This window comes from Loa loa, assembly GCF_000183805.2.
Source record: "Loa loa unplaced genomic scaffold supercont3.10, whole genome shotgun sequence".
NCBI lineage: Eukaryota > Metazoa > Nematoda > Chromadorea > Rhabditida > Onchocercidae > Loa > Loa loa.
The window spans coordinates 461,314-486,777 of NW_018108190.1; the positions used below are offsets into that span (position 1 = coordinate 461,314).

Sequence of the window (25,464 nt, forward strand, 5' to 3'; positions counted from 1 at the left end):
CGGGAAATAAACATTTCATTAACGAGCTATTAGATCAGCAGCGAGAAAATGAAAGAGAGAAAAAAAAAACATAGTACGAAATATTAAACAGTCTAACCTTCAACTTTAGAAGTGAAAAGCAAAACCTAGAATTGAGAAAGCATTCAGGAGATATATTATCAAAGAATATCAATGTCATCCACAGTATTTAATGTTCTTTTTCCATGATCGTACAACTGCTTAGCTCGACCAACCTTTTCAGAAAGTCTTTTCGCTACTTCAAAACGATCACACCATATATGTGGTAAACGTTGTCTTCGACCAGATGAAACTTCTAGCACTACTTCTAAAAAAAATTCATCTAATCATCCAACCTCTGAAGTCTCCTATGAAGTTTTCGGACGACTGGGAGTGTTCATTTACCAAATAAAACTGCGCAAGCACTGAAAAAGAGAATGAATTTCCAAAAAATTAATGAAGAGATTTCATGTCGAAAAATCATTTATAAAAATAAAAACAATTCCAGCTATTGTCTTTCGAATGATAATATCGAAAAGCTACCGTAACAAGGTTCAAATAAGATTTGAACCAATAAAAAACGTTTTCATGTTAGCAAAACTCTACACAGCAATGTTTTCGAGAACGCAAAAGCAATGAAAGATTAGTTTACAAGCAATTTAGTGTAGCAAAGGAGGAAAAATGTTCAAACTACAAAAGCTTGAAATTGAGCAATCCAAAAATGAAAAAGGAGGAAAGCAATACCTATGGTTCCAACGAAGCTATTCTTTTCACTGACAGGAACTACCTGAATAAATTTAAGTTGTTTATAAGGTATCCTTTGTACCACACTACTGGGTTCTAAATCAATTTGTCGAACAATATAACACTGTTCGGAACAGACCAACGCATACTGTCTTACTCGATTTTTGGTTGTTGCTTGATCCAATAACATTTCCACATCCAATAACCTGCAAATCATACCAAACAAAAATTCTAAAATCAAACGATTTCAACGTAAAATAAAGTTGGATCGATGCCACCCAATGGTTTTTCAAATTTAAAGGCGCTTTCTCGGATAAATTTGAAATTTTCCTATATATCTCCTCTAGCTGGAGCTTACATTTCATTTGTGGCGAAACCATTAATCCTCAAAAGCTCTAACTGTGCATAGGCAAGTCCTTCGGAATAGCACGGCAAAAGCGATTGTAAATTCCTCGTAACTCGCGGTAATCGGACACGATGAAGCGGAAAACGTGATTTCTTCGCTGAAAAGTAGGTGAAACCAGATAAAAAAAAATCGAAACATTGAGGAAATCAAAACTTCTGTAAAGTATCAGCAGCTAAAGATGAATTGTGGGTTGATACTGACATGCTTTATCAGTAAAAGATTATCAAACAACTTTAATTCGAACATCTAAAATGAAAGTCAACATGTACTTGATGGACCGCCAACTATTTCTTTAACCGCTGAAGCTGTTCCTTCGACCAAATCGAAAATTCCTTGCACAGGTTTCGTTACCGTGTCCACAGCACCAGTTGTAATTCCACGTACAGCACCCTGCATTATACTGAATCATAAATCATTCAATAAAGTTCCGTTTTCCATGGAAGAAGGCCCAAGACTAGTGTACATCTAACTTTTGATTCGAAATTATGTGGAAAGAAAGTGAAGATATTCAAAAGCCAAAATTCTCCATTCTGTAGAAATTTTATCTCACAAATCAACTCACAGTAAGTCCGCCTTTACGACTTTCGTTATATGTGTTAGTCAAAATAGCAGTTAAGCCACCCAAAACACCAACGCCTAAACCCTGAAAAAATGAGGATTCTAATTTAGCTGATTCTTCGACAAATTCTTTTTCCAGCTTAGATAAAGATAGAAGTCTGACAAATTAACATTTTACAGAAGCCGAAAATGATAAATTTGAGTGATGAAAAACAAAATATATTTGTTTGCAACTTCATGAAACTTTCGAAATATAGAGTGCTGAAAGATAAAAGTGTATAAGAAAACGACTAACCTTCACACCGCAATAAAAATGAGCAAGAGCAGTATTACTGTCCGCCTGCGGCTGACAACGTAACATTCGTCGCCTCATCATTTCATGTCGTTCATCGAACGTTAGCGAACCGACGCCAGTAGCCATTGATGATGCTACCTGCAAAACACAATCTTTTGTCACAGAATAAATCCAAAGATATCCACTGTTTTTGCAGTTGTTACTGAAACTTTTTAAGCTTCCATTATCGCTGTCAGCTAATATCCATGAATAATAAAGAGAAAGATATCGAGTTCCCTTTCATATCAACCTCAGCTATGACGCAGATCACCAGAAAGCCTTTATTTACCTACAGAATATTGCAAATTTTATTGTGGAACGATCAGCAGAAATGTTCCACTCAGTAATTCAGTTTTGATGAAGTTATTGGAGCTCTAAATATTTTTTTCCCATCGACTCTAAATATTTCGTTTGACCAAACTTTAAAAGATGTATATTGTCCATTCGACAAATAATATTATTTTTTTAAGATGAAACAGTAACATGTGCAATACCTTCGACAAGCTGTTGGTAAAACAATATCCTAAGCCGCTAACAAAACCACCCAAATTGCCCTCGAACAACAGTCCTTCGAAACTTTCCTTCAAATCAGAAGCCAGACCCAATGGATTACCGAAAGCATCCATCGTCACTATGATGTTGAAGGTCTGATTCTTCAACTCTCCTGAAAAATTAAATTTTGATTTTCTTTAACCTTAAAACCACCACCTCTTTTATTTAATCTACTCAAAAGCTAGCGATAACGTCATTAAAAGAGAGCTACAAATACTTGGTGTTAAATAAAGTAACCATTACTATCAAAGCTATCTATAATACTGGAAATGCTCAGTGAGTGCATCGCGATCATAGAACAATAACAAATCGATGTTGAAAAAGATTGAGCAAGAAGTACAACTAAATAATCCAATTCAAACCTACAAACAACCCACTGTTTAAGATTTTTAAAGATTTTAACTAACAATTTTAACTAACCGAGATAAAATTTGCTGAGTGTTTCAACCAGAAATGAAAACGTTTCAAAATATCGAAATTGTCGAAATGGTGGAAGAGAAATTATTGCATTTTCAAAACTGACCAGTTTCACATTGAACTGCCTTTTCAGTTTCCGCAAATCAGGTGGCAGGCCATTCGTCCCAACTGTTACAACTAAATAGTAAAAACTTCCGTCAGTGAAATTGAAATTAGAAGCTACAATTCTACGTTTAAAAAAAAGCAACCTGAAAGTCCCACAGCACCAATTTCCAAATCAAATGTTCCAAAATAACATTTACGCGCTTGCAGACGATCTAGTTTATCAAGCTCTGTGTTTGGTGGCTGCAATAACGCATTAGGCTTCATACTTTCAGCAGCTTCCGCTTCTAAAAAATAGAACATTTTAAAGCAAGATTAAAATCTTGAGCAAAACAAAGACTTGTTCTGACTGGACAAAAACACTAGGATTCATTGAGGCACTTTTCAAGGATCAATATCAAAAGAGAGACATAGTTGTATTCCACTGTATTCCAGCAGCTGATAAATCAAAAAAAAGTGAAATTCAGATGTAAGTTAACACACCTTGCACAAACTGGACAATTTTCCATAATAGTGTTTCATCGAGCTGTATCGATAAATCACACATTTTCAACCGAAAACACTAGAAATGAAAAACATGTAGAGTAAATTTCCGGATGAGAATTACTTACAGTTCCCTCCAAGCAGAAAACTTTTATCTGCTTTCAAATTTCGTCGGTTTGCAATATATGTATCGATGAAGTTGATAGATATATAATAATTCGAATTTATAAATAACGAAAATGTTTGAAAATAACGCACGTCAAATGCATCGTAATGTTCCAACGGCATGCAATTCATTTCTAATTTCAAAGCAGGAAATGAAACATGAGATTCGAGATTTGATTCGATACTTGTCGTGTCTTGTTGACAAAACAAAACTTGCCATCGATCCGTCGTCAGCAACTGATTATCAGCCTGAAAGTGAAAAAATATTGAAGCTTCAAAAATTCTTTAAAAATACTGAACTTAGAAAACTAATTAGTTGTGATTATTAGTTGATTTATATTTGTCTAAAAACAAACCAGACCTGAATCACTTCAACACTGCCGGTCATCTGATATGTTGGACCTTGACGATTCACATGCAACACTATTCCTTGAAATCGAGCATAAATCAGTTCTTCATGTAATCCATTGATGAAAGACAGTCCAATACCTATAATTATATTCAATGAGATTTCTCGTATTCAGAATTTAAGCATAAAAGCGTAATAAGACAAAATAATAATATGAAAATATAATATCTAAAATCTGAAAAAGAGTACACAGCACTGCAGTACTTCAAGCTGTTTGATATATAACATCTTTTAATGAACTGAAATAATATGCGTTACGTGGGACATTGACAGAATGAGTTACTCTACTGGATGGATTTAAGCGGAATGATCGAATCATATAATTTCAATTGCACTATTAAATAGAATGAATTACTTAAAAATTAAATTTATTTTTCTAATTTTCCTTTATAAGAAGAAAATAAAGACTGATTTCCTTAACGATTACAAATTGCAGCCTTCTGGAAGATCTGGAAATCTAGTGGGGCTTACCATTTCGCATCGAAACATTTACTTCGAAATTCCACACACTGTTAAAGTTTGTTTCACAGGTACTGGAGAGTGGTTGCAGACGAAATAATTGACCAGAACGATGTATTGCATGTGCGTGATATGGTTTCTGCCGATCCGTTATGCGAACTACCTTCAAATACAATCTTATCGCTAACAAAATATGCTTCTCATAACAAAACATGACCAGTAATCTTGGCTTTAAATATTTTTTTGGAAAAATTCAACAATTTTGATATAAAAAAGCTTAGACTTAGAAAGAAAAATTCCCGGATTTAAAAAAATGTGATAAATTACATCAGTTTGTCAGAAAGCATAAAACTGCAGGAATTTAGGATAATGACTGCGTCACAATGAAAGTGACTAAGACACAATCAGAACTCATCAAAAATTCTCGAACAGCAGTACCAAAGTAGGTCCTCTGTGAAAGCATTCAATGTCTAAAATGCCACTTCCAGGGAGTTGCGTCTGCAGTTCCCATATTTGCTCAAGCGGAACTCCTTTCTTATTTAGTGCAGATTTCTTGTTCGGAACAGCAAGTACCACTTCTGTTTTGCGTGCTTCAACAAACATTCCTTCCACTTTACAACGTAACTGCTTCTCCTAGAAATTTTACTCAGCCTAACAGCGCAAAATAAATTTTTACAAAAACGAATTCTTTTAGAATTTCATAAGCTAATTTATATGTTCATTTAATTGAACACCATAATTTTATTTAATATGTACACTTAAGTTTCAAGTTTTCTCACATCACACCTTATGGAATTAAATAGCATATAATTTCCCGTTGTGCACTTCAGCAGAAAAGTAAACATATAAAACCATTATTCATACCGGTGTAAATTGCCATTTTTGGAAACGATCTCTTGCCGAGTTTCGCTTTAGCATCATTAACACAAATCCACCATTATCCAGAACATCGAGCACATAACGTTCACCCGTTTTTGCGCGATTATTCATTCCAATATTTTCAACACAACCATCTTGCGTAAAACGCCATAACTGGTTACAGCTACCGTCGCTGGGGTTCAGTTTATTGAGTATTACTTTCCCTTTATGCAGTACCTCTAATACCAGTTCAAGTTCATCTGTGAAGCCGTCCTCCGATTTCCTAAAAAATTTCCTTGAAATTAGTCAGTAACATAAGAAATAAAATACTCATTAACATATGTATGATGCTACATGAACATAAATAGAGGAAAAATTCAATTATATCCTATAAACACAACAAATAAGGGGTACATTATGATTAGAAAGCTAGAGGCAATCAAAGTAGTACTGTGAATAAACAGAAAATGAACGCCAAATTATTAAAGGAATGAAATTCTCCATTCCATAGAGAAATGACAAACAAGTTGCCTATCAAAAGAATGCGCAAATTTGATGAAAACATCGTTAGTATACACCAAAGGCGGTCCCATTCCTGGCTTTTGTGGATCATAAAAATTGGATTTGTTTTCGAACACTTGAAGTATCAGTAATTTTGGGGCATAATGGTCGTCCCAAGCATAATCTACTGTACTTCGTGCTTTACAAATCGTACGCAAATGAGAGCGAGGCCTGTAAAAAACAAATCCTGCATAGCAAACAACTGACTTGAAAAGTTGGGTGAAAAACGAGAAATGAAAGGCTAAAAGTAATGAATGACCTTAAATATTTTGTCTAACAAGTTAGCATTGGTGTCAAAACATCCTTAAATTACAGAATGTATATTTTAACATTTAAATGGAGTTTATTATTGCCTTACCTTTCAATTTTTTGCTGATATAATACAGGAACGTCGGATAGATTTTCCAGTTGAATTGGTGGTGGGTAGTAACGGACGTCCGTGAAAGTAACGTAAAATATAGCACTGTTGAGTATCACCTCAACTCTTAGAAACTGAGGTGTTTCATCTGTGTCTCTACAAAATGAATATATTGGAAGAAAAACGATTTTCGCATAGTAGACAAGGAGTTACTCTACTTTTTAGGAAATATCTGAACCAGGTATAGCATCTCATGAAATGCTATTAGATCAATGTACTTCGTATCAAACACTATTTCAAAAAAACAACACTAAATAGAAGATATGTGGTTATTTTATTAAAACAACGTGTTACTGTTACATTAGAACTGATATTTTGCACATATTTTTCAATGGAGGAATCAAGTAACTAATAATGATAAAGAAATATTTAGAAAACTGTGCATCTGTTCGATTCTAAAAATGTCTTGCAATCCAAATGTTCTTGAATGCATTAACAATCAACGTTCCCTTTACATTTTTCCATAATTAAAAGTAAAACCTCATAGTAACATGAAAGGAGTTGATAAGATCGATTCTAAATGGACAACTCCAGTACTTGACATCATCACGTTTTACACATATCATTCGATTATCCTCAAAATTTTCATTCCAAATTAGGTTGCATTTGCTAGCCACTTTTACATGCTGATTAGGTTGCTAAAAAATTCTAAATTAAACGCCTAATAAGATAAAATGAACAATACTTTTCGTTTTGCAACCAGATTGTACATATATCCTAGACTACTACTGTTTACTTTTTTTTTAAAAAAAAGGTACGAAACTTATTAAATATAAATGGAAATAAATGGAACGATGACGTTTATACATCAGTCCTTGTTATTATATTGCAATTTCCTAATGCCATCTAGCTGGATACAGCAAAAATAACATACATCAATGTGATCGATGTGGCTTAATGAAAGTCCTAAAGAGGTCTGATTACTGAGCACATAACGTGGAGTGAGCATAACAACTTGAGTATCTTTATATCTACCAGTTCCTTGCCGCACTTCCACACCGATATTGTATATCCTACAACGAATAAATTCAAAATTTAATCATAATGTCCACATTAGTAGGAAGAAAAATTTTGCTCTAAAACATGAAAAGTCAAGCATTTGATTGTGAAAACAAACTGTGTCGGATGCTGGTCGTGAACTAGCCGTAATTTCATGGAATGTAGCCCAACTGTAAGTGGAAACTTGGGTCCAAACAATGGTTTGTATCTCTGATCACTGGTATGATTATAGCCGATTCTCACAGTACATCTGCAAAAATTAATTTTGCAGTTTTAACTACGTAATAGTAAGGTATACAACAATCGTTCTAAAACTAAAACAGTTTTTCAATCCGATTCAAAATTTCAAGATATACTGTTTTGGGCAGCTGTCATTAGCAAATGAAAACATTAATGGATTTCGATCCTTTGCACTTTCATGTTCTTCCATTTGTCCAGCAGCTATGCCATTTGTTGCTTCCTGTTTGACAATTAGTGGAATACCGGATTTATTAACGATCCAGTATGGTACCTGTAATAATATACTAAAATGTTTCCAGCATCAGAATGATATCAAAGCAGTACAAAATATTTAAGGTTTAAGCTAAAAAGCGCTTAAAGCAAAGATGATCACAAGATAATGAAATATTGGGATTTTTTACATATCAGAATGAAGCGCAACTCAACTCGTCCCATTTCTGGAAGAATAGCAAAAAACAAATTAATGAAAGGAAAATTTACCCACAAAGCCAGCAAAACAGTCCCACTGTTACTAATACTTAAACTACAGTACATGTCCAGATATCGCTTTTTAGAATCTTTCATGCGCAAATGCAAGCGATCTACATCACCGGCTTTTTGCATTAGTGAAGATCTGAAAAATATATGGAAATACTGACATTAAGTTTCTTCAAATAATTTTAATTTCAACTTCATAAGCAAAATTAAGCTGGAGAATTTTCAAACTCAGAAATCTCCAACTTGATGAATGTCCTGCTGATAAAAGAAAGTTTGAAGTGACAATCACTCTTTTTTTTGAGTTACATACTTTGTGACTGTAATTTCGCGTATCGAGACGAATCGATCCGTGGCAACCTCAAAACTGATATTTTCAGCAGTATTAACCTGCAACTGAGCAATTTCGACATAATATGAAAAAAGCAGTGGTTCTGCCATTAGAAATTAAGCTCGCACCAAATGACACATCTTTCGCAGAATGAGAATTTAGAAGCGAAGCCAAATATCTTCGAGTTGCAAAGTTGAAAGTAGAAAAAATACTCACAGAAGTAATTTTTATTTGTTTGCTGGCGGACACAGCATATTTTCTACCAATAATCTGAAATTCTGCATCAACTGGCAATAAATTGAGGACAGAGAGAGGAGGTGAGAAACTTATTGTATGTCCAGAAAGCATTTCGTATTCCGGATAATGCTCTCGTTTAATCGATAAGCGCATCCTGAAAAAGATGAGCTACAACAACTCATTTTCGCATACTGAGATGAATCGATCAGTGATAACGTGAACGGTTTCAAGCATCTCCAAATTTAAGTGAAAAGAAAAAACAAAGTTTTAAAAAAAGCCATAAATTTACCAATAGCATGCATCAAATATATCAAATTTCAACAATTTATTGATTCTTTCGCCTGCAACTTTTGCTTCTTGCCATCTGACCTGAAAAAAACAAAACATATAGAATATCTTCAATTATTTTATAGAATATCTTCAATTATTTTTCAAAATACTTCATGAGTCTTCGAACAATTCCAACTATCTGGTTTGACAGCCATCGAAGCGCTCGCAAATTTAAGTGGCACATGCAATGTTTTCATCGGATCAACTCGAATAATTGATGTTTCTTCAACAAAAAAATATTCCATTATCTCGAAATTATTTTCAGATGATGCATTAAAATTTCATAAACTATTTAATACTTGCAATACAGTTTAAAGAAATTGATATACCTGGAACTTTCGAACTCCCACAAGTAAGAATCAGCAAAATGGGGTCAAGAAGATGGTTAATAACTGTTAATGCCGACCGTATAGTCACCACTTTTCGACCATTCTTATCCATTGTAACAACAATGACCAAACGGACATTAATCCCGAAATTACTCTGAAAAACTGGTACAAACATTTTCAGTGTTATGGAATACTAAGTATGAGCCAAACAATTACTTATCAACCTTCCAAAGTTTAACCATCGCTTACGTCTGTAGCTCTGGAATTTGAACATCTGGCAAGACGGAAATATGTACCCACTGCATCCACATTTACCGGAGATATTTCATCCCAGCCATCCACACGGATTATGAGCTGATGGATTTCTTCTGAATTTTCCTTAAAAATTTTGATTATTTGAGAGCCTATCATCTTATAAACAAAAAGAAATGGACTAAAAACAAACTGCAATGGTGAGCCGCTTTGTAGGAAATTCGAAAGTAGTTGAAGCATCTGGTGCTGTTTGATACCATTTGGCTGTGGACTTCCTTTGCATGGATCTGGCTTCTAAAACCTCGTCAGTAGCTGTTGTGAAACGTAAGTTAGAACCGGTTTCATTGTGTAAAATATAAGGAAGATGATCTGACCTTGATCGCACACGTGATCCACTGAAAAATTTATATTTATTCATCTATACGAAACATTATGAATCTTATTGCTGAGTGTGTAGAAAAGTTTTTTGCTTGTCGGTCTTATTGTATGAAATTTTCCTGAAAAGTTCAGGTTGAAGAACTAGATCATAGCAGCATTCATCCACTTTCATAACATTCACGGCGAGTCTTATATTAAAAAAAATAATCGGAAAAAAAACCCGCAAAAAATAATTCGCATACAAATGCTATTCAAAACATACCGAAAATCTTCATCCACAGCATGCTTGATTTCGGACAGTTGCAAACTGAAACGCATTGCTTGTCGCAAAAACGCTTGAGTGATATTGACGTTAAAGGTACTGACCTCACCTGCAATGAATTTGAAAGGAAAAAAACCGAAATTACTTTCTATTGTTGCCAACAGTGATTATTTGTTATCGCTCAAGTAAGCATCCCATCAAAAAATTACAAAAAGAACTGGATAGATCATAATAACAGTACGGCATATATGAAATATCTTTCTATAATATCTAGTAAACTAATAAATTACTCAATTGTCGTGCTATAATTGCGAAGAAAATCAAGTGTTGATATTTACCAGCAAAAACGTCCATAAATATAGTGCTGTTCCTGGTAAACACTGTTAGTTGTTTCAATTCCCAGTCTTCAATTAATGGTTCCCAACCAAAAACATTTTGATTGAAATAATCTGCGGCAAACGTGAACGAACCACTAATCTTCTCCAGATATCGATTCAAATAAAATTCTAAAAGGTGATTTTTGATTCAAAACACTATTTCTCAAGGGATATCATCAATAAAGCATTCTTTTAAAGGAATCTTGGGCCAGGTAAAGACTCTGATGCAGAAAAAATTTTAATGGTTCACCAAGAATGCGATTTCGTACCAAACCTATTAGTGAATTCATTCATTGCCGATCGTACCCCAAAAACCCATATGAATGTGTCGCATTCGGGAATTAAACCAAAATGGATGAAAACAGACATTAAAATTAACAAATGGAGAGCTCCAATATGAGGAAAAAGAGAAACCCATAAAAGTATAAAGCGAACTTCTGAATTTGCATCGAATAAGCGGAAAAACTGTCCCTTGATGGTCATCCATTAGCCAGAAGGAAATTTGACCACCTTTTACAATTGTGCGAACAACATTAACTAATGTGTCTTCTGCAAAGGGTGTATAAAACAAATGAATTTGAAACTTAATTGATATTATCATGTAGAAAGAGAAAAATCTGCGGTTGAACTGCTAAGTTTCCAGAAGAATTTACCTTTTCTAGCCAAATGAGAATCACATATTGGAGCAACACTTTTCTCAAGCGACTTGTTCAATCTCGTTAGTGATGAAACGAGAACATTTCGCATCACATGAAGATCTCGATATGATACTCTAGCCACCATATCACTAATTTCAGCCTTTAAGAACAAGTCAATTCAGAAAAGATATTAAAATATCAGTATTAGCTTTCTAAAGACTCGTTTTATATTTTCTTAAATAAAGAGTAAAGGAAAACCAATATCTTTTAATTTTCAATAAAAACGTGGCAGAAAACTTACAGTAATTTGATGTTTAGTGGGAATAATTGAAGAAAGCCCAAGCCTTGGAGGTTGTCCTTCGAAATCTGTATCGCCTTCCACTGAAAGACTGATTGTCATCGAAAAATCGTTGGTTAACTGACATCTGCTTTCACTTTCAGATGCCATCATGAACCAGTCCAAGTTCATCCACTATAAAAACCATTTTAATATGCAATGTACATATATATAATCCTCCTCTTTAAAGATACCGAAGATGAGTCCTACGTGTAATGCTTGCTAATTTGCACAAATAAAAAACTCACCTGTATCTCCAAGTTAACATTCAATAATTCGCGTGCATCGTTCATATTCAGGACAGCAGTAGTATGAGCAGCAAGAGCCAAACTGTGTTGAGATTCTGGCTTTTCAAGAAGTATCAAATCACATTCTTTCAGTGTGACTTTAAGAGAAAAGGTTTGTTCCAAATCACGGATTTGTGAATCTCGTTCCATAATTCCTGACTTTTTTGTGTGCACAATGCTTCGATATACATTTTCCACTAAAAAAGAATATTAATTCACCATTTTCACTTGTACACCTTTTAAAGAGAACGTTCATTTTTCTTGTGCTGTATTCTAATGTTTAATTAGAACTCTGATTTTTGACAACCTGGCGGTATGAAATCGGAATAAAGAAGGACAAAATTTTTCACATCGTTGAGCCAATCCAGTAGCAAAAGTACTCGTGCATTTAACAGAACCAATGTAATTACAGGTGGTTCATCGCATTTGAAAACAATATGAGCTTCGGACATCAGTTTACTTCTGAAAGTTAAGGACTATGTGTAAAGTAAATCTAAACAAAGAAATAGAAAATTGCTAGGCCTATTTCACTTGCAGGAAGAAACTGGAAATAAGATCGGAAAATTTTTAAGCGAAAATCAAATTATCAGCTGGTAGATGAAAACGCTAAAAACTTGCGATACAATAAAAAAGTAATAATTCAGTGGACTGCTTCCCGTTTGATGAAGAAAGCCCAGTTTTGCAGATTAAACACTATTTAGCGTTGATTTCCTTTATACTCAAAACAATGGATCTGGGATAGTAAAAGAAAACAAACACAAGTGAAGTTGAAATATTAAAAGTGCATCGATATTTTAGTCGACGTAATTTGTTCATTATCCGGACTAAAGTACAAGTATTCTATCCAGTTAAAGGTCAGCATATTCATAAAACTTAACACGGGTAAGAAACACACCTATTCGAATCCCTTTTGGTTAAAGGAAAGAGAATTGAGTAAAAAACATTTGGTCTCTTATTGAATTCCACATCTGTAAAAGAAAACATCGTATTAGCCGTAAATCAAGAATTAAGCAAATATTTTTCTGAGTCATTGAGAAATCCTAGCAGTATTCATCATCAAAAAATGAAATGATAATTTAACTTCCGTAATTTTATTTGTTTGAAGTCCTCCGGAGCACTAGAAAATCTCATTCAAAAAATTGGTTTTGAAAGATTAATAATAAGTTCGAACTAATCAGAATAAACATTTCATTTATTTCCAATGTTAGTAGAAGTTTATATGCTTCCTTCTGGTAAGTGTCAAATTTTTTTTCAATTTTTTTTTAATATTTACCAAAAATCGTATTTAATTTTTTCTCATATTTACCAAAAAATCGTGTATCGATCAGTTCAGCACTTTCGCAAATTAAATCCAGTTCTGATTGATTGTCGATATAGACATCAAATGATATGCGCGAGGAAATCAATTTCACTCTAGCTAATGGTACAAATCTTTGTGAATTTTCGCACTGCACAAAACAGTTGAACTGTAACAAAATAAACTTAATTATGACAAACAAATTTAAAATCCATTCTTAAAATATCCCTCATCAATATCCTCAACTCAAGAAATATTACACTCACCTCAACATTCGTAAGCGTCATTCGAAATGAAAGCGATGCATATTTACTGCTCACTCCAACAACCTCCTGAAAAAATACTACTGCTGTGCTAAAATTAAAATTTAGTACAAGACATCCGATGAATTTATTCAAATTTAGTACTGGTGGGAAATGCTTTTCATATATAGAATGCAGCTAAAAGTGGCCTACAGTCTTCAAGTGTCAACAAAGATGAAAACCCTCAATTTCCAACATCATAAGCCAAAATATGCTTAAGTATTATGTACTACCTGGAAAGTGACACAAAATTTTCAACTGAAAACTTGCATGGAGTTCTGCAGGTCTTTGCAGAACTTCGATGGGAATCGTTTCTGATACTGGAACCAAAGGATCACCGAGGTTCATTGATAGGAAACCGCGCAGTAACCGATAAAAATCAGCGGTTAATTTCACATTTAGATTGGCGAGTGATGTAGTAATTACTACATCTGGTACTAAAAAGCATGGAAATTATTATGATTAGTATTAAAAGGAAAGAAAATAATTTAAACAGTGGATAATGAAAAATGAAGATCGAAACAAGCAAAAGTTCGAAAAATGAATGGTGCATAAAGAACTTCGTTGCATTTTTCAAAATGTTAATCATTTTCAATGAAAACAACAGAATCTTTTAAGACAATTTAATAAGTCTGGTGTTGAACATGGGCTTTTTCAACTGCAATTTCTCCTTCAAAACATTCACTTTATTTGAGCTGAATAAATTCTTAGCACACATTGAAAATCAAGAAAAGTGTTCACCTTTGTGTGAAACAAAGATATCCAGGTTTCGAAAAATGTCTATTAACAAATCACAAGGTTTTGAAAATACGTTTTTTCGAAAACTCAAGAAATAACAATGTTGGAACATATCGCAGCATACTCTTTCATAACCTAAAAACTCTTCCTTTTCTATTAATCTGTGAAATTAGAGGTTAAACTAATATAACATGTAGTCAACATTAATTTTTCATTTCAGTGTCTTGAAATGTATGCTGCTCCATTACCCTTCTAATTATTTACTTTCGTATAACCCTTTTACCACTCTAATATTATATATTTCGGAATCCAAAGTGTTTGATATTTTTTACATCACCTGGTACATCGTGGGCTACAGCTCTGGTGTTTGGTATCCTCACCCCCTCACAAAGTGATGTTTCAGTGCAAACAACTGACATCCAATCGATGCAACAATCATGATCGTCATCATCTAAATATTATCCTTGTTAAGCCTTATCATTATATCCAAAGTTTTGATATTGTATCAATCAACACCGTTATCTAAACCAATGAAAAAAATTCCTCTGATCATATTCCAAATAAGAACTCATTTGTTAATAGGTATTAACTTAAAAAAACGCGACTTTTGCGAAAAATGAATTATAAGAAATTGAAATGTTGAAAAAATGCATGAGAAAAAGCAAACCAAAAATATTGGCAATTTCGAAATCCTGGAATTTAGGGATTAAAGATGACAACTGGAATCGATTACTAATACGAATGTTAGCAGTTTCACAGAGAAGTACTTGATTAGACAACTGATTGAGGGGAAGGACAATGATACACGGACATTCAATTTCACAAATTAGCTGTATCCTGCTTCGCACATCATTGTTCACCTTAAGCATTAAAACATTTTCCAGATCATATCGAAGAATAAGATAACATAAAATTCCACATTCGACCAGTCGAAGAAACACATAAGAGAGATTCACTTACACGAATATTTGTAGATGAAACGTTATTTCGTAGGACAATATTCTGTAGCTCTATAAAATGCTGCCAAAAATCCAACAATGCATTAAAATAACGATGTGTATGAACATATGCGATACTCATCGTTGATGGTATTCGTAGTACAATATTCGCGTCATATCCTCTGAGAGCAGCAGATTTTGCGCACAGACATCTGTAGCATCGAGTTTTGTAATACTTTCCATTTTTTCACTATACTGGAGTTACTGAGCCTTCTGCACCACTGATAAGCCATATTTAATTTAAATTGGCACCATTTAAAATTAACTGCTATGTCTTTGATGCCGAGTATCGCCAAAGATTTTAGATTTTAACGAACAGAAAAAAGTTGCCGAACAAAAATTTTGGTTTGGTATAGCTTTTGATACGAAACTTTTATAAGTAAAGGTTACTTAGTAATGTGGAGAGTTGCACGAGAAGATAACATATGTTTTTGATTCTCGTCACCTAGAAACATTTGTTCCATCCCTTCGTTCTTGCTTGACAATGGTCGAAGACTAATACGTTCGCTGTACAATTCTGAATAAAAGGGAGTACTATCCGATAGTGTACAATTTCTCAGCGATAATGAAATCCCCAGTGGTACTTCATCGTCGTTGATCCTTGCCTACAAGTCATTCATTTTACGACAAGAATACTAGTTCTTTTAAATGTTAATTGATTATGGAGATTTTTTGAAATTTATTCGTTTACATTATCCACAAAAGATAAGCATTACAGATTACGTAGGAGAACTAAACGATTTGATGTACGAAGGAAATGTGACGTAAGAACAATTTTAGGAAAAAAAATGAAAACTTAATGAAGCCGATGTAACACCAACCAGAAATAGAGGACAGAGAGGAATCTGGACTCGACTATGGGAAATAAAGTCAATTAAAACGGAAAATTACAATTTTTGCATATTTAATTTTGCACTTATTTCTACGCTTCACCTGTGCAGTAATAAATACTTCCTCTCCTTCGATTATACCCAAATGGTATTTACTTGCCGGGTAATTCATTATTATTTGTATTAACCCGACATTGACATTCACTTTCATATTATATGGCTCTGCAAGAAATAATCTGATTATGAACAAGGAAATTCTCATTTAACATTTTCGTGGAATTCATTAGACAATTAATTGTTTTTAGCAACATTGACTTGAAATAATTGAATTATTCCTATGATTATTAATATCCAAAATGGGAACTAAAAAATTACGAGTTTTCCCAACTTTTCCCTTCTATAACTATAATATAAATCTCAACGATTTCCTTTCCTATGGCTCCTGAATTTGTACTGCCTTTAACATCTGCTTATAAGGAATATATGCCCGGTATGATTTCCTTGAATGCGTAACCTCGAAAAGAATTAGTAATTTAAACCAAACACTTTTAGGGTAACCTAAATCTTGTAAAGCTATATTTGTATTAGCTGCAGATGGACGGGCTAAAATTTCGGTATAGTCCTCTGAAAGTTCCATTTTTGGTTCCAACAAGCCAAAAAAATCGAGCAAAAGCGTATAACTTCGTCGATTCATACATATTTCTAATTTCGGTACATCCATGTTGATTATGCAGCTTACCTATGAAACCAAATGGATTACAATAAGTATTTAAATTCCATAGAACAATATTTACGTTTTATTTCAAATTCATTTTATCAGTTAGTCCTTCAAAAAAAAACCATTATGCATTTGCAATTAGGATAAAAATGTTGCATTGTAGAACCAAATAAAATTATGTAAGAACCTATTATAAATCTACATTAATCATGAACGAGTGAAGGAACAAATGGATAAAGTACCTACTTTTTTATACTTGGATTCGAAAGATGGGTGTTCCTTATCAATTAAAAGAAGCGTGAAATGAGATGCACCAATAACGTTAACATCCCTCAATCCAGTACTACTGAGAGTAGCACTCTCTTGTGGGCTTCTTAATTTTTCATTTCTACTGGTATCCATTGTGCTAGGACGCGAACTTATGCCTGAATTCCAAATTCAGTTGCACATATTAAAATATATTCAAATACTTATAGTCTTGATAAAAAATACCACTCTGGAACAAATCTGCAAATAAATGCTTAGATCATATCTTGAACAGATCAAGTGAGATAAAAATTATTAGAAATTCATTCAAATGATCTTAAATGGAAAATCAATTTGTAGTTCGGTTTCTGATGAATAAAAAATTTACTGAGAGCGCGTGTACGTCGCTGAGATGAGGAAGATCTGAGTCGTAAGTCGTTAACATTCAAACTTGGACATGAGGCAGACATTTGTTTCTAAACATTATTCTCGTTGTTACTGAATAAGTACTGAAGAAATGAAAACTGCACTGCATGACTATAACAAGTATGTAAAATTAACTGTATGAAACATAAAAATCTAAGACCTTAAAAGAGGAAGTCTGATTTCGTATGCACAATAATAAATCGACTGATGGTTCGAACAAATCTTCAACTTCCAACGAATCAAACTCAATTTCAACCTTAAATATTACAGCAGCTCTTAGAAATACCTGGTTTGTTTTTTTTTCTTTTTTAGTTTTGTTATTAAAGAATAAAGTTTACACACATCACTTTCTGGAAGTCAAATGTTTATCAGCAGATGAGATGCTTTAAATGGAATTTTTCAAATCCATACCGTTGTAACGAATTGTTCTCTGTTCGATATTCCAACAACTAGATACCTCACATCTGCCAAAGCAAATGGTGTCGACGTCGCTGATTTCTTTTTTCGATCCAGTAAATTCCCTCGTTTGCTACGCAACTCCACTTTTAGCTATAATTTAGAGACATCTTTTTCCATCGACGCATTTACAGTACAACCTTACCTGCAGGTCTTAAATTAAATGAACATTATTCAGAAAATATATGACTTGTCTGGATATTTTATCTACATAATAGATTGATTGCATCACCATATAACATAAATTATAAATAAGTACCTGAGGACAGTGGATGGCGAAGTCAATAACAGTGATAATGTCCATCAGTACCGGGTCCAAATTTTTATCCTATAATAAGCACAAACACTTGTTTTTGAAAAGAAATTACGTTCTGAAGTGTCATTTTATATCCAAAGACGTGTTTCTACTAAACTGCAAACTTTTTATAACTAGCTGAAAATCCTTTTTTCAATCAGAGGGAATCCAAAAAACTTATTATAATCTAATATCTTAATTAATATATCTTAATCTTTTTACCACCGATAAATTTTCAGAAAGAAAAAAAAAGAAGCAGATATACATTAACCATTAAATTGAGGTAAAGAAACTGATTAATAAAATACAAGTCTGTATACACAAAGGCCGTTTGTATACCTGTTTCACTGTGCTTTTGTCGCTGAAAAAGGTAGCCAAATCATCAAAAGCATCTTCATTATACAGTACTGATAATTCACTGCATTTTATATCAAGTGTATGTGTCACCACCATCTTTGGAGCACGACGATGATATGCTAATCTTCAAAAAAATTGATTTAAAAAAATATTTTCAATATAAATAAAGCTGATAAGCTCTCGAAAGTTTTCATTGTTCACTTTATCCAATAAAAAAAGTATTAGTCTTAGTCCATGTTTGAAAAGCAACTAATTCATCAGCAAGAGCAACTAAAAAACGCTAAGAGACACTTCACACCTGCATAAAAATTTAAATATTAAGTATAGAAAGAAAATTTACCGAAACAGTGCATTGTTCAAATTACTGTTTTTGGCATTATCTGAAGTATTTGGACTCCTTGTCTTTCCGGCCTTCCCAATGGCAAATAAAATTTGAGTCGTTTCTTTGGCAAATCCGAATATCAGTGATTCACTTTCTTGTTTATTGGTTTCCTCTAGAACAACAAACTGATGAAGATGACTTTGCATTGATGGTATTAACTTCAGCCTTTTTCCTCAGTGTAAATTAGATAATTATGCAAGTAGGAAAAATTGACCATTTTGCGTATTTTCGACCGACATATCTTCCGCAGGGAAAGTGCACAACCTTTGTAGACTCAAATCCGCAACAGTAAGTGACATAGCTGTACTGTGACGACGTGGACTAAGATGGACACAGCTTGCTAACTGCCACAGATCCATCGCCAGCACTCGCGTACTTCCATCTTTTCGATTCTAAACATTTGTGATTGATTCTCATGTTCCTTAACCTAAAATTCTTTAATTTAAATGAATTTTTTACTGATATTTTACTAATTCGGTGAGTTTTATAAAATTTCGCTCTGATCCTTTCGTAGTAACGTTTGTATTCATCATTGGCAAAAGTAAAGTGTCCCAAGAAAAAAACTGACATTTTGCTTGAATTATGTGAGTAATTTAGTTTCAAAGATGTGAAGTACTTATAAAGCAAGTTTGTTTTATTTTATTTCACAGCTTTTCTCAGTTTTTTTTCTTATAATACTTGCAACAAATGTTGAGTAATCAGAAAGGAACTGTCCGTTAAAATGGTTAAAAGTAAAATACTTCAATATTGATTGATTGACTTTTTTATCGTATGACATTGGAATAAACTTAATACCTGGCACCAATGCCTACGTTAGTCCAACTGTTTCGAAAACTAGGAAAATTTATAACAGATCACCTCAAAGTCATCTATAAAACGTATTGTCATCCTTTCAAGTTTTAATTTTATTTCCGCTAGTAGAGTATCACGATGTAATATAGTTGAATCATCCCTGCTTTCGTTCAGCACATCCAAGATTTCATCCTCGACCTTTAATATTTTCAGTGTTTCGAGAATAAATTTTTCAAATGCTAAGAAATACATTTAAAAAAGAAAAAGAAAAAGAAAAAAGAAAAATTGGTAGAGAAAGTTTTTTGCCTGTTTTTCGAGCAGTTTGAAATCGGTGGATAAAGATCCTTCTTTTTCACTGGTAGAAAATACATTGAACACAGACTCATGGCGATCGTTTTTTTCTGATTTTGCTTCTTCTGTGAAATTTTTGGTTTAGATTTCTGATTCCCCAATATTTTAATTAAATTCCAACTTTTCCAATTTCAGAGGAGTTTGATGATTTCCATTTGGCTTAGTCCATAATTAATAGCAAGCTAGTAAAATTCGGCAAGCTGAACAGTTTTTAAACAAAACTGGTGTCAGCTGGATGCTACATGTAATAATGATTCAATTTGATCTACCGGCCAGTAAATGAATAATTAATTACGGCCAGAAAAATACTACGAACCTTTTCGTGGACCATATACCCAACTACTCAACCAACTGTACAATCCACCACCAGAATTTTTTGCTGCTTCCTCGGAATGCGACTGATTACTACTGACTGTTCTATCAGTGTCTGAGTCGTGACGAAGTACAGCTGGAACAGGCAATACTTTACATAAAACTCTGATCTGTATAATGCCCCTAAAAGAAATTTATTAGACATTTTACAAACAAGATAAGTACAAACAGGACTAAAGTAATATCGCATTAGCATTTTACTATTCCAAAGCTAGACTAACGGAAATCGATGTTTTCAAAGCTTTCATCATCCGACTGCAATCTATTTTCGCTACATAAACACCGTGCTTCCTTTTCAGCAAGTATGCGCCGATAAACTGTTTCTCGAAATAATTGCAGTTCCTAAACAGTTCCATCGCTTTTTCTCCAAGTTACTCAAACTGAACTTTATTCAACTTACTTAAAAATTTTTTCACTGTTTGCACTACAACAAGGATCACCAGTAATGTCCACTAATTTCAGTGACACTAGCATACTACTGAAAAGAATGTAATATTATCCTATACTGAAAAGGACACATTAAAATCAGCATACTACATAACCTTGAAAATTAATCTGGAGAGATATATGTAGACATATATTACAAAACTAAAATTTAAACCGCACCAGGAAACTCGTAACTTACATGATAGGTGTAGTTGGAATCTCTTTCGATCTGTTTCATCAAAATTAAATCCTCGGAGTTTGCAGTTTTTTGTAAAGAACCAGTGGTCGATAAATTTGATGAACTTATAGCTGTCCCCACTTCTTCTGTAGATTCCATATCATAATTTTGGCCAGAAACATTCCCATAAGGTGATGTTTCATATCTCTCATTAATATCTGATTGACCGGTGGCCTGGGAAAAAGTATTTTCAGGTAGTAATCTTATAAAGATAAAATCCTACTACAGACTTGAAACCAATTCTGTGATTTAAAAATCAAATATGAGTACAACAGTGGCCATGAAAAATTAGTTCGGCACAAATTTTGAGTACCATGATGTGAGAAAAATGTATAAAATAAGACATACGGAGATTGCAGCTGTCTCCAAATATGATAATAACCTCCGCCGATAAGCTCGACAGTATGAGTTCAGTTGCTTCGCACGATTATATGCAAAACTCCAAGTGCGTCTTGTTTTTCGTTGCCTTTCTTGATCCTGTATACGATTGTATGCAAAATTCCACCATTCTTTTGCACTACAAAACTATTTCTGTGGAGGCTTCGGCTTCCATAGATGTACATCACAGCCACGCTTAAGAAAAATATGATGTTTAGAAACGTAACATACACTTACTTTTCACCAACAGTAGTTAATGGCCGCCATTTTCGATGTTGTCGTGATCTGTCAAATCGAGCCCATTCTTTTCCTAATGAACTCATTTCCAAGAGTTGTCGTTTCGTCAGTTCGATTACAATCTCCTCAGGACACAAATTAAACTGCAAAAGAAGTGTAGAGAGAAAGCAGTGAAAATACAAAGCTCAGCATCTCTTTAATATCCTACAAAAAAGATCCTGCTGATTACTTAACTCTGCAAGTACAAAAGAAAAAAATAACAAAGTAAAATAAAATCTAACAAAGCTAGCTTCATCAATAGTTCAAACTACTGATAAAACTACATTACACAAATGATTCAGGCAAAAGGTTTACAAACTTACTTTGAATCTAGGAATGTAAGGATATGTTTTTAAAGGAAATTTGTTCGTATTTCTTTCCATATATAAGTGTGCACTGAACGGTTGAAGGATGCATACATTATCCTCACTGATTTCTGATGCCATCATATACTTGAATTAACAATGCTGATAAAAACAATAAAACCCTCGAAAGTTTGATTTCGATCAGTTATCACATATTTTGTCGAATGGGATACGGACCAATTCAGAATCTCTTAGCTCTTTAAAACGAAAGAAAAAAAGGAGGAGAAATTAAACCTGCAGATCCATATGGTTTTTAATTTTTTCAGTAATTTGCTGTCCACAATTCCAGTATACAGACAGACCTTCTATCTCTAGTTTTTTAAACATATTTACACCATCTTGAGGCTGCATGTATCCAGTCCCCTAAAAACATTGATTTTGATTTACATACTTTATTCATAGTCCAAAACATATATCTTGTTTGAATTTAAGGACCATCAAAAAATATCAGTGATTGCAAATGACGGAAAAGAAACGATAACAGTAACGTAATAGCGTAATAAGAGTAAAGATGAATGACGGTGTATTTAATTTCTTAAATTTAGGAAATTTGTGGCGACCATTCTGAAGTCGATGTCAACTGTTTATTGATTTCTCTGAATTTAAGTATGACAAATTCAATATTTTTGAAAGCATTGGATGCACTGATACTTTAAAGACTTCAAAATCATCTTTTGAAATATTTAACAAGCGTCTTTACAATACAAACTACAAGTCTTTAGCAAAAAAAATTGTAGAACCTTAAACATGCATCTATAATAGAAGAAAAGGAACCAATTACGTTATGTTAAAACACACCCAATGTGAATCTGTAGTTTGCATGCTGACATTGCGCATACGCACACCACACGCAAATGGTGCATTGTTCGGTAACGTCATATCATCTTCATATCGTATATGAACATTAGTTAGAACTAACTACAAATTAAGAAGAATTATCTTCATATCATAATGATCAGAGTAAATTTCTTGTTTAGAACCCAATGCAGTACCATGAATCTCAGGCAACGAAATCACAAGCAAATTTGTCGTTATAAATTGTAATTACGTACTTGCGACAACACGACAAATATCGCTTCTAAATTTCAGAACGTCAAAGCTCTGAAATTGAGAAAGAGTTGCATGGCTAAATATGATTAAACGAAAGTACATGAGAACATCTCTAAAGTACCTGAATATTATTAACGATAGCTGATACCAATGACGCCCCCCACCAATTCTGTTCCGATGCACTGTCACGATTAGGTAAACCCCAATAACTTAGCAACTGTCTCTGCAAATAATTCCATTTAAAAAAGAAAAAAAAAAGAAAAAAACTCTTCGATTGATTACATTCCACTCTTGTTTTGAGGTTCTGGCTCATAAAAACTTTGCCAGATCAAATTAACCCTATCAATGTGAGTAAAAAGAGTTGATAACAACGTTTCAGCGACAATATGATTATTCATGCCGATACTGCTACCGGCAAAAATTCTCTGGCTTATTGACTGTGCTATTATTTATTTATAATGTTTTAAAATCTGTTGTGCTGTTGAAATTACACTTTTTAATTGTGCAAATCCCAATAATTATCAGTTTCTTTTTTTACACATTCTATTCAACAAAACCATTCTTCGAATTTGCTTCCAGCACCAACTAAGTCGCTCTTTTGCTTTGTTATCGTCTTTGTCTTCGCACACTTGCATATAAAACTAATTAGAAACTTGTGACTCTCATAATATCTAGATACTTCCTCCTCCCTCTTCTTCTATGAGTAAATCTTTCAGAATTTTTCGTCGCAACTTTATGTCTTGAAATAACTCACCTCTTTAACATTTCTCATTCACACCCAGCTCCCTTAACAGTTATTAAATGTTTCCGAGCGTTTTACTCCTGTCCTACGATACTCAAAGATTGACTTCACAATTTTTGAGTTCAAATACTTATGACAAGCTTATTATGAACTCAATTCAGTATTACATTGTCCGACTGAAATCTGCAAACGATTTTGAAAGGTCCCTACTTAAACAAATATTTCAGTACATATTCCCTCTCGTTTTTGTTTTCCATTTCTACTATTTGATAATTTTCTCCTGTTTGCAATGATACTTCGGAGGTTGAACTTGGATCGAAATAAAATTTCCCGATAAAAATTAGACTCATTATATTAAATTTACTTACAATTCTACATATCTTTTTTTTTCAAACATTGGCAGTTTAAAAACTTTTTTTCAAACACTCGTAGTTTAAAAACCAAACTTTTTGATTAACGAAGCATCGAAGCAAAAGTGATGAGAAAAATGAATCCAGACCTTATGGTATTTTTCCAGATCCTCTAATTGCTGCTCCTTTTTAGCTTGTTCATAGATTTCTATATTCTCAACATCATAGCGAACTGATATAGATGGCTCCAGAAGTACCAGTAAATCGCTCATTTTGATAACCCATGGCTCACTTCGTAGTCTCGTTAATGGTACCGATAGGGTAAGTTTCCCAAGCAAGCCAGATTTTACCTCAAATGCAAATTTTACCTCGAGTGCTGCTGGATGAAAGAAATTCGCATCAGCACTAAAATAGCAATTTTAGGTGGAGTTTTACAGTTTTACGGGTTTTAAGTGAAACTGGTCGAATATTTGGAGAAAACTGACAGACATTTTAAAAAATCAATTTTAAAAGGGTAAATTCTTTTCTTCTGAATTAACTTAATGGTAAGACACACTGTTGTAAAATTCAACACGAGTTTGTCAAATTTTAGTTACCTTTAGTGGAACATCGAACTTACGCAAAGCAGACTTCTTTAGAGGGACGTTTTCTAGTTCAACTTGCCCTGAAAGTCGGATATTTTTTGAAATTATATATTTGAAGTTCCGACTTATTTCTTAAAAAACGGGAACTCAGTAATTAATCTAAAACGCTGAAAATACTGAAGAAAATGACAGCAAGTGATGAAATAATGATAGCAAAGCATGGATTTACCTTGCAGCAAAGCTATACTTAACTGGTCGGTATTTAAGTTCTCTAAATATTCTCCTACATAATTGTTAAGAACCCAAGCGACCAGATTTTCCAACATCTCACGAACCAATCCTCGCTTGTTTCTTTCTAGAAAATGACATATTTTAACTTCGGAATTCATTTTAAAAGGAGAAAGACACTTCGTTTTTCATCTAAACTTTGGAATATATGCGAACTGCAAACGAAAAGTATATTCGAGTTGCATCACACAGAATTGCACATCGCGATTGTATCAAGTGAATCAATTATTTAAGTAAAGTGAAGTTAGGCCAGGGCAGTTCACTTATTAAAAT

The 25,464-nt window shown here is 33.5% G+C and overlaps 1 protein-coding gene across 2 annotated transcripts; it reads right to left on the minus strand.

The window, feature by feature from the left end:
- On the minus strand, positions 1 to 25,229 carry LOAG_00907 (the record flags this gene model as incomplete). 2 transcript variants are annotated; one of them, XM_020445584.1, is made up of 68 exons in its annotated part: positions 1 to 325; positions 742 to 947; positions 1,100 to 1,244; positions 1,417 to 1,537; positions 1,710 to 1,790; positions 2,001 to 2,138; positions 2,534 to 2,703; positions 3,012 to 3,185; positions 3,257 to 3,397; positions 3,594 to 3,672; positions 3,852 to 4,007; positions 4,120 to 4,247; positions 4,639 to 4,789; positions 5,065 to 5,259; positions 5,491 to 5,767; positions 6,016 to 6,216; positions 6,404 to 6,559; positions 6,944 to 7,101; positions 7,338 to 7,476; positions 7,581 to 7,712; positions 7,819 to 7,973; positions 8,183 to 8,315; positions 8,490 to 8,566; positions 8,724 to 8,898; positions 9,034 to 9,113; positions 9,185 to 9,297; positions 9,404 to 9,557; positions 9,653 to 9,781; positions 9,849 to 10,050; positions 10,296 to 10,404; positions 10,634 to 10,801; positions 11,108 to 11,221; positions 11,326 to 11,470; positions 11,612 to 11,782; positions 11,896 to 12,131; positions 12,242 to 12,396; positions 12,830 to 12,902; positions 13,241 to 13,400; positions 13,498 to 13,563; positions 13,861 to 13,970; positions 14,275 to 14,406; positions 14,609 to 14,722; positions 14,939 to 15,131; positions 15,232 to 15,421; positions 15,660 to 15,874; positions 16,203 to 16,321; positions 16,658 to 16,838; positions 17,064 to 17,242; positions 17,452 to 17,539; positions 17,650 to 17,745; positions 17,901 to 18,038; positions 18,205 to 18,273; positions 18,580 to 18,721; positions 18,938 to 19,091; positions 19,194 to 19,371; positions 19,838 to 19,969; positions 20,078 to 20,187; positions 20,439 to 20,570; positions 20,716 to 20,836; positions 21,120 to 21,332; positions 21,507 to 21,675; positions 21,774 to 21,916; positions 22,412 to 22,540; positions 22,976 to 23,095; positions 23,349 to 23,450; positions 24,469 to 24,669; positions 24,916 to 24,983; positions 25,133 to 25,229. In XM_020445584.1, 68 exons carry the CDS (start codon positions 25,227 to 25,229, stop codon positions 159 to 161), a joined length of 9,765 nt encoding a protein of 3,254 aa, XP_020303971.1. In that variant the 3' UTR covers positions 1 to 158. The 2 variants fall into 2 exon arrangements, with proteins under 2 accessions (XP_020303971.1, XP_020307240.1); XM_020445585.1 differs by lacking the exon at positions 17,650 to 17,745.
- Between the last annotated feature and the right edge of the window lie 235 nt (positions 25,230 to 25,464).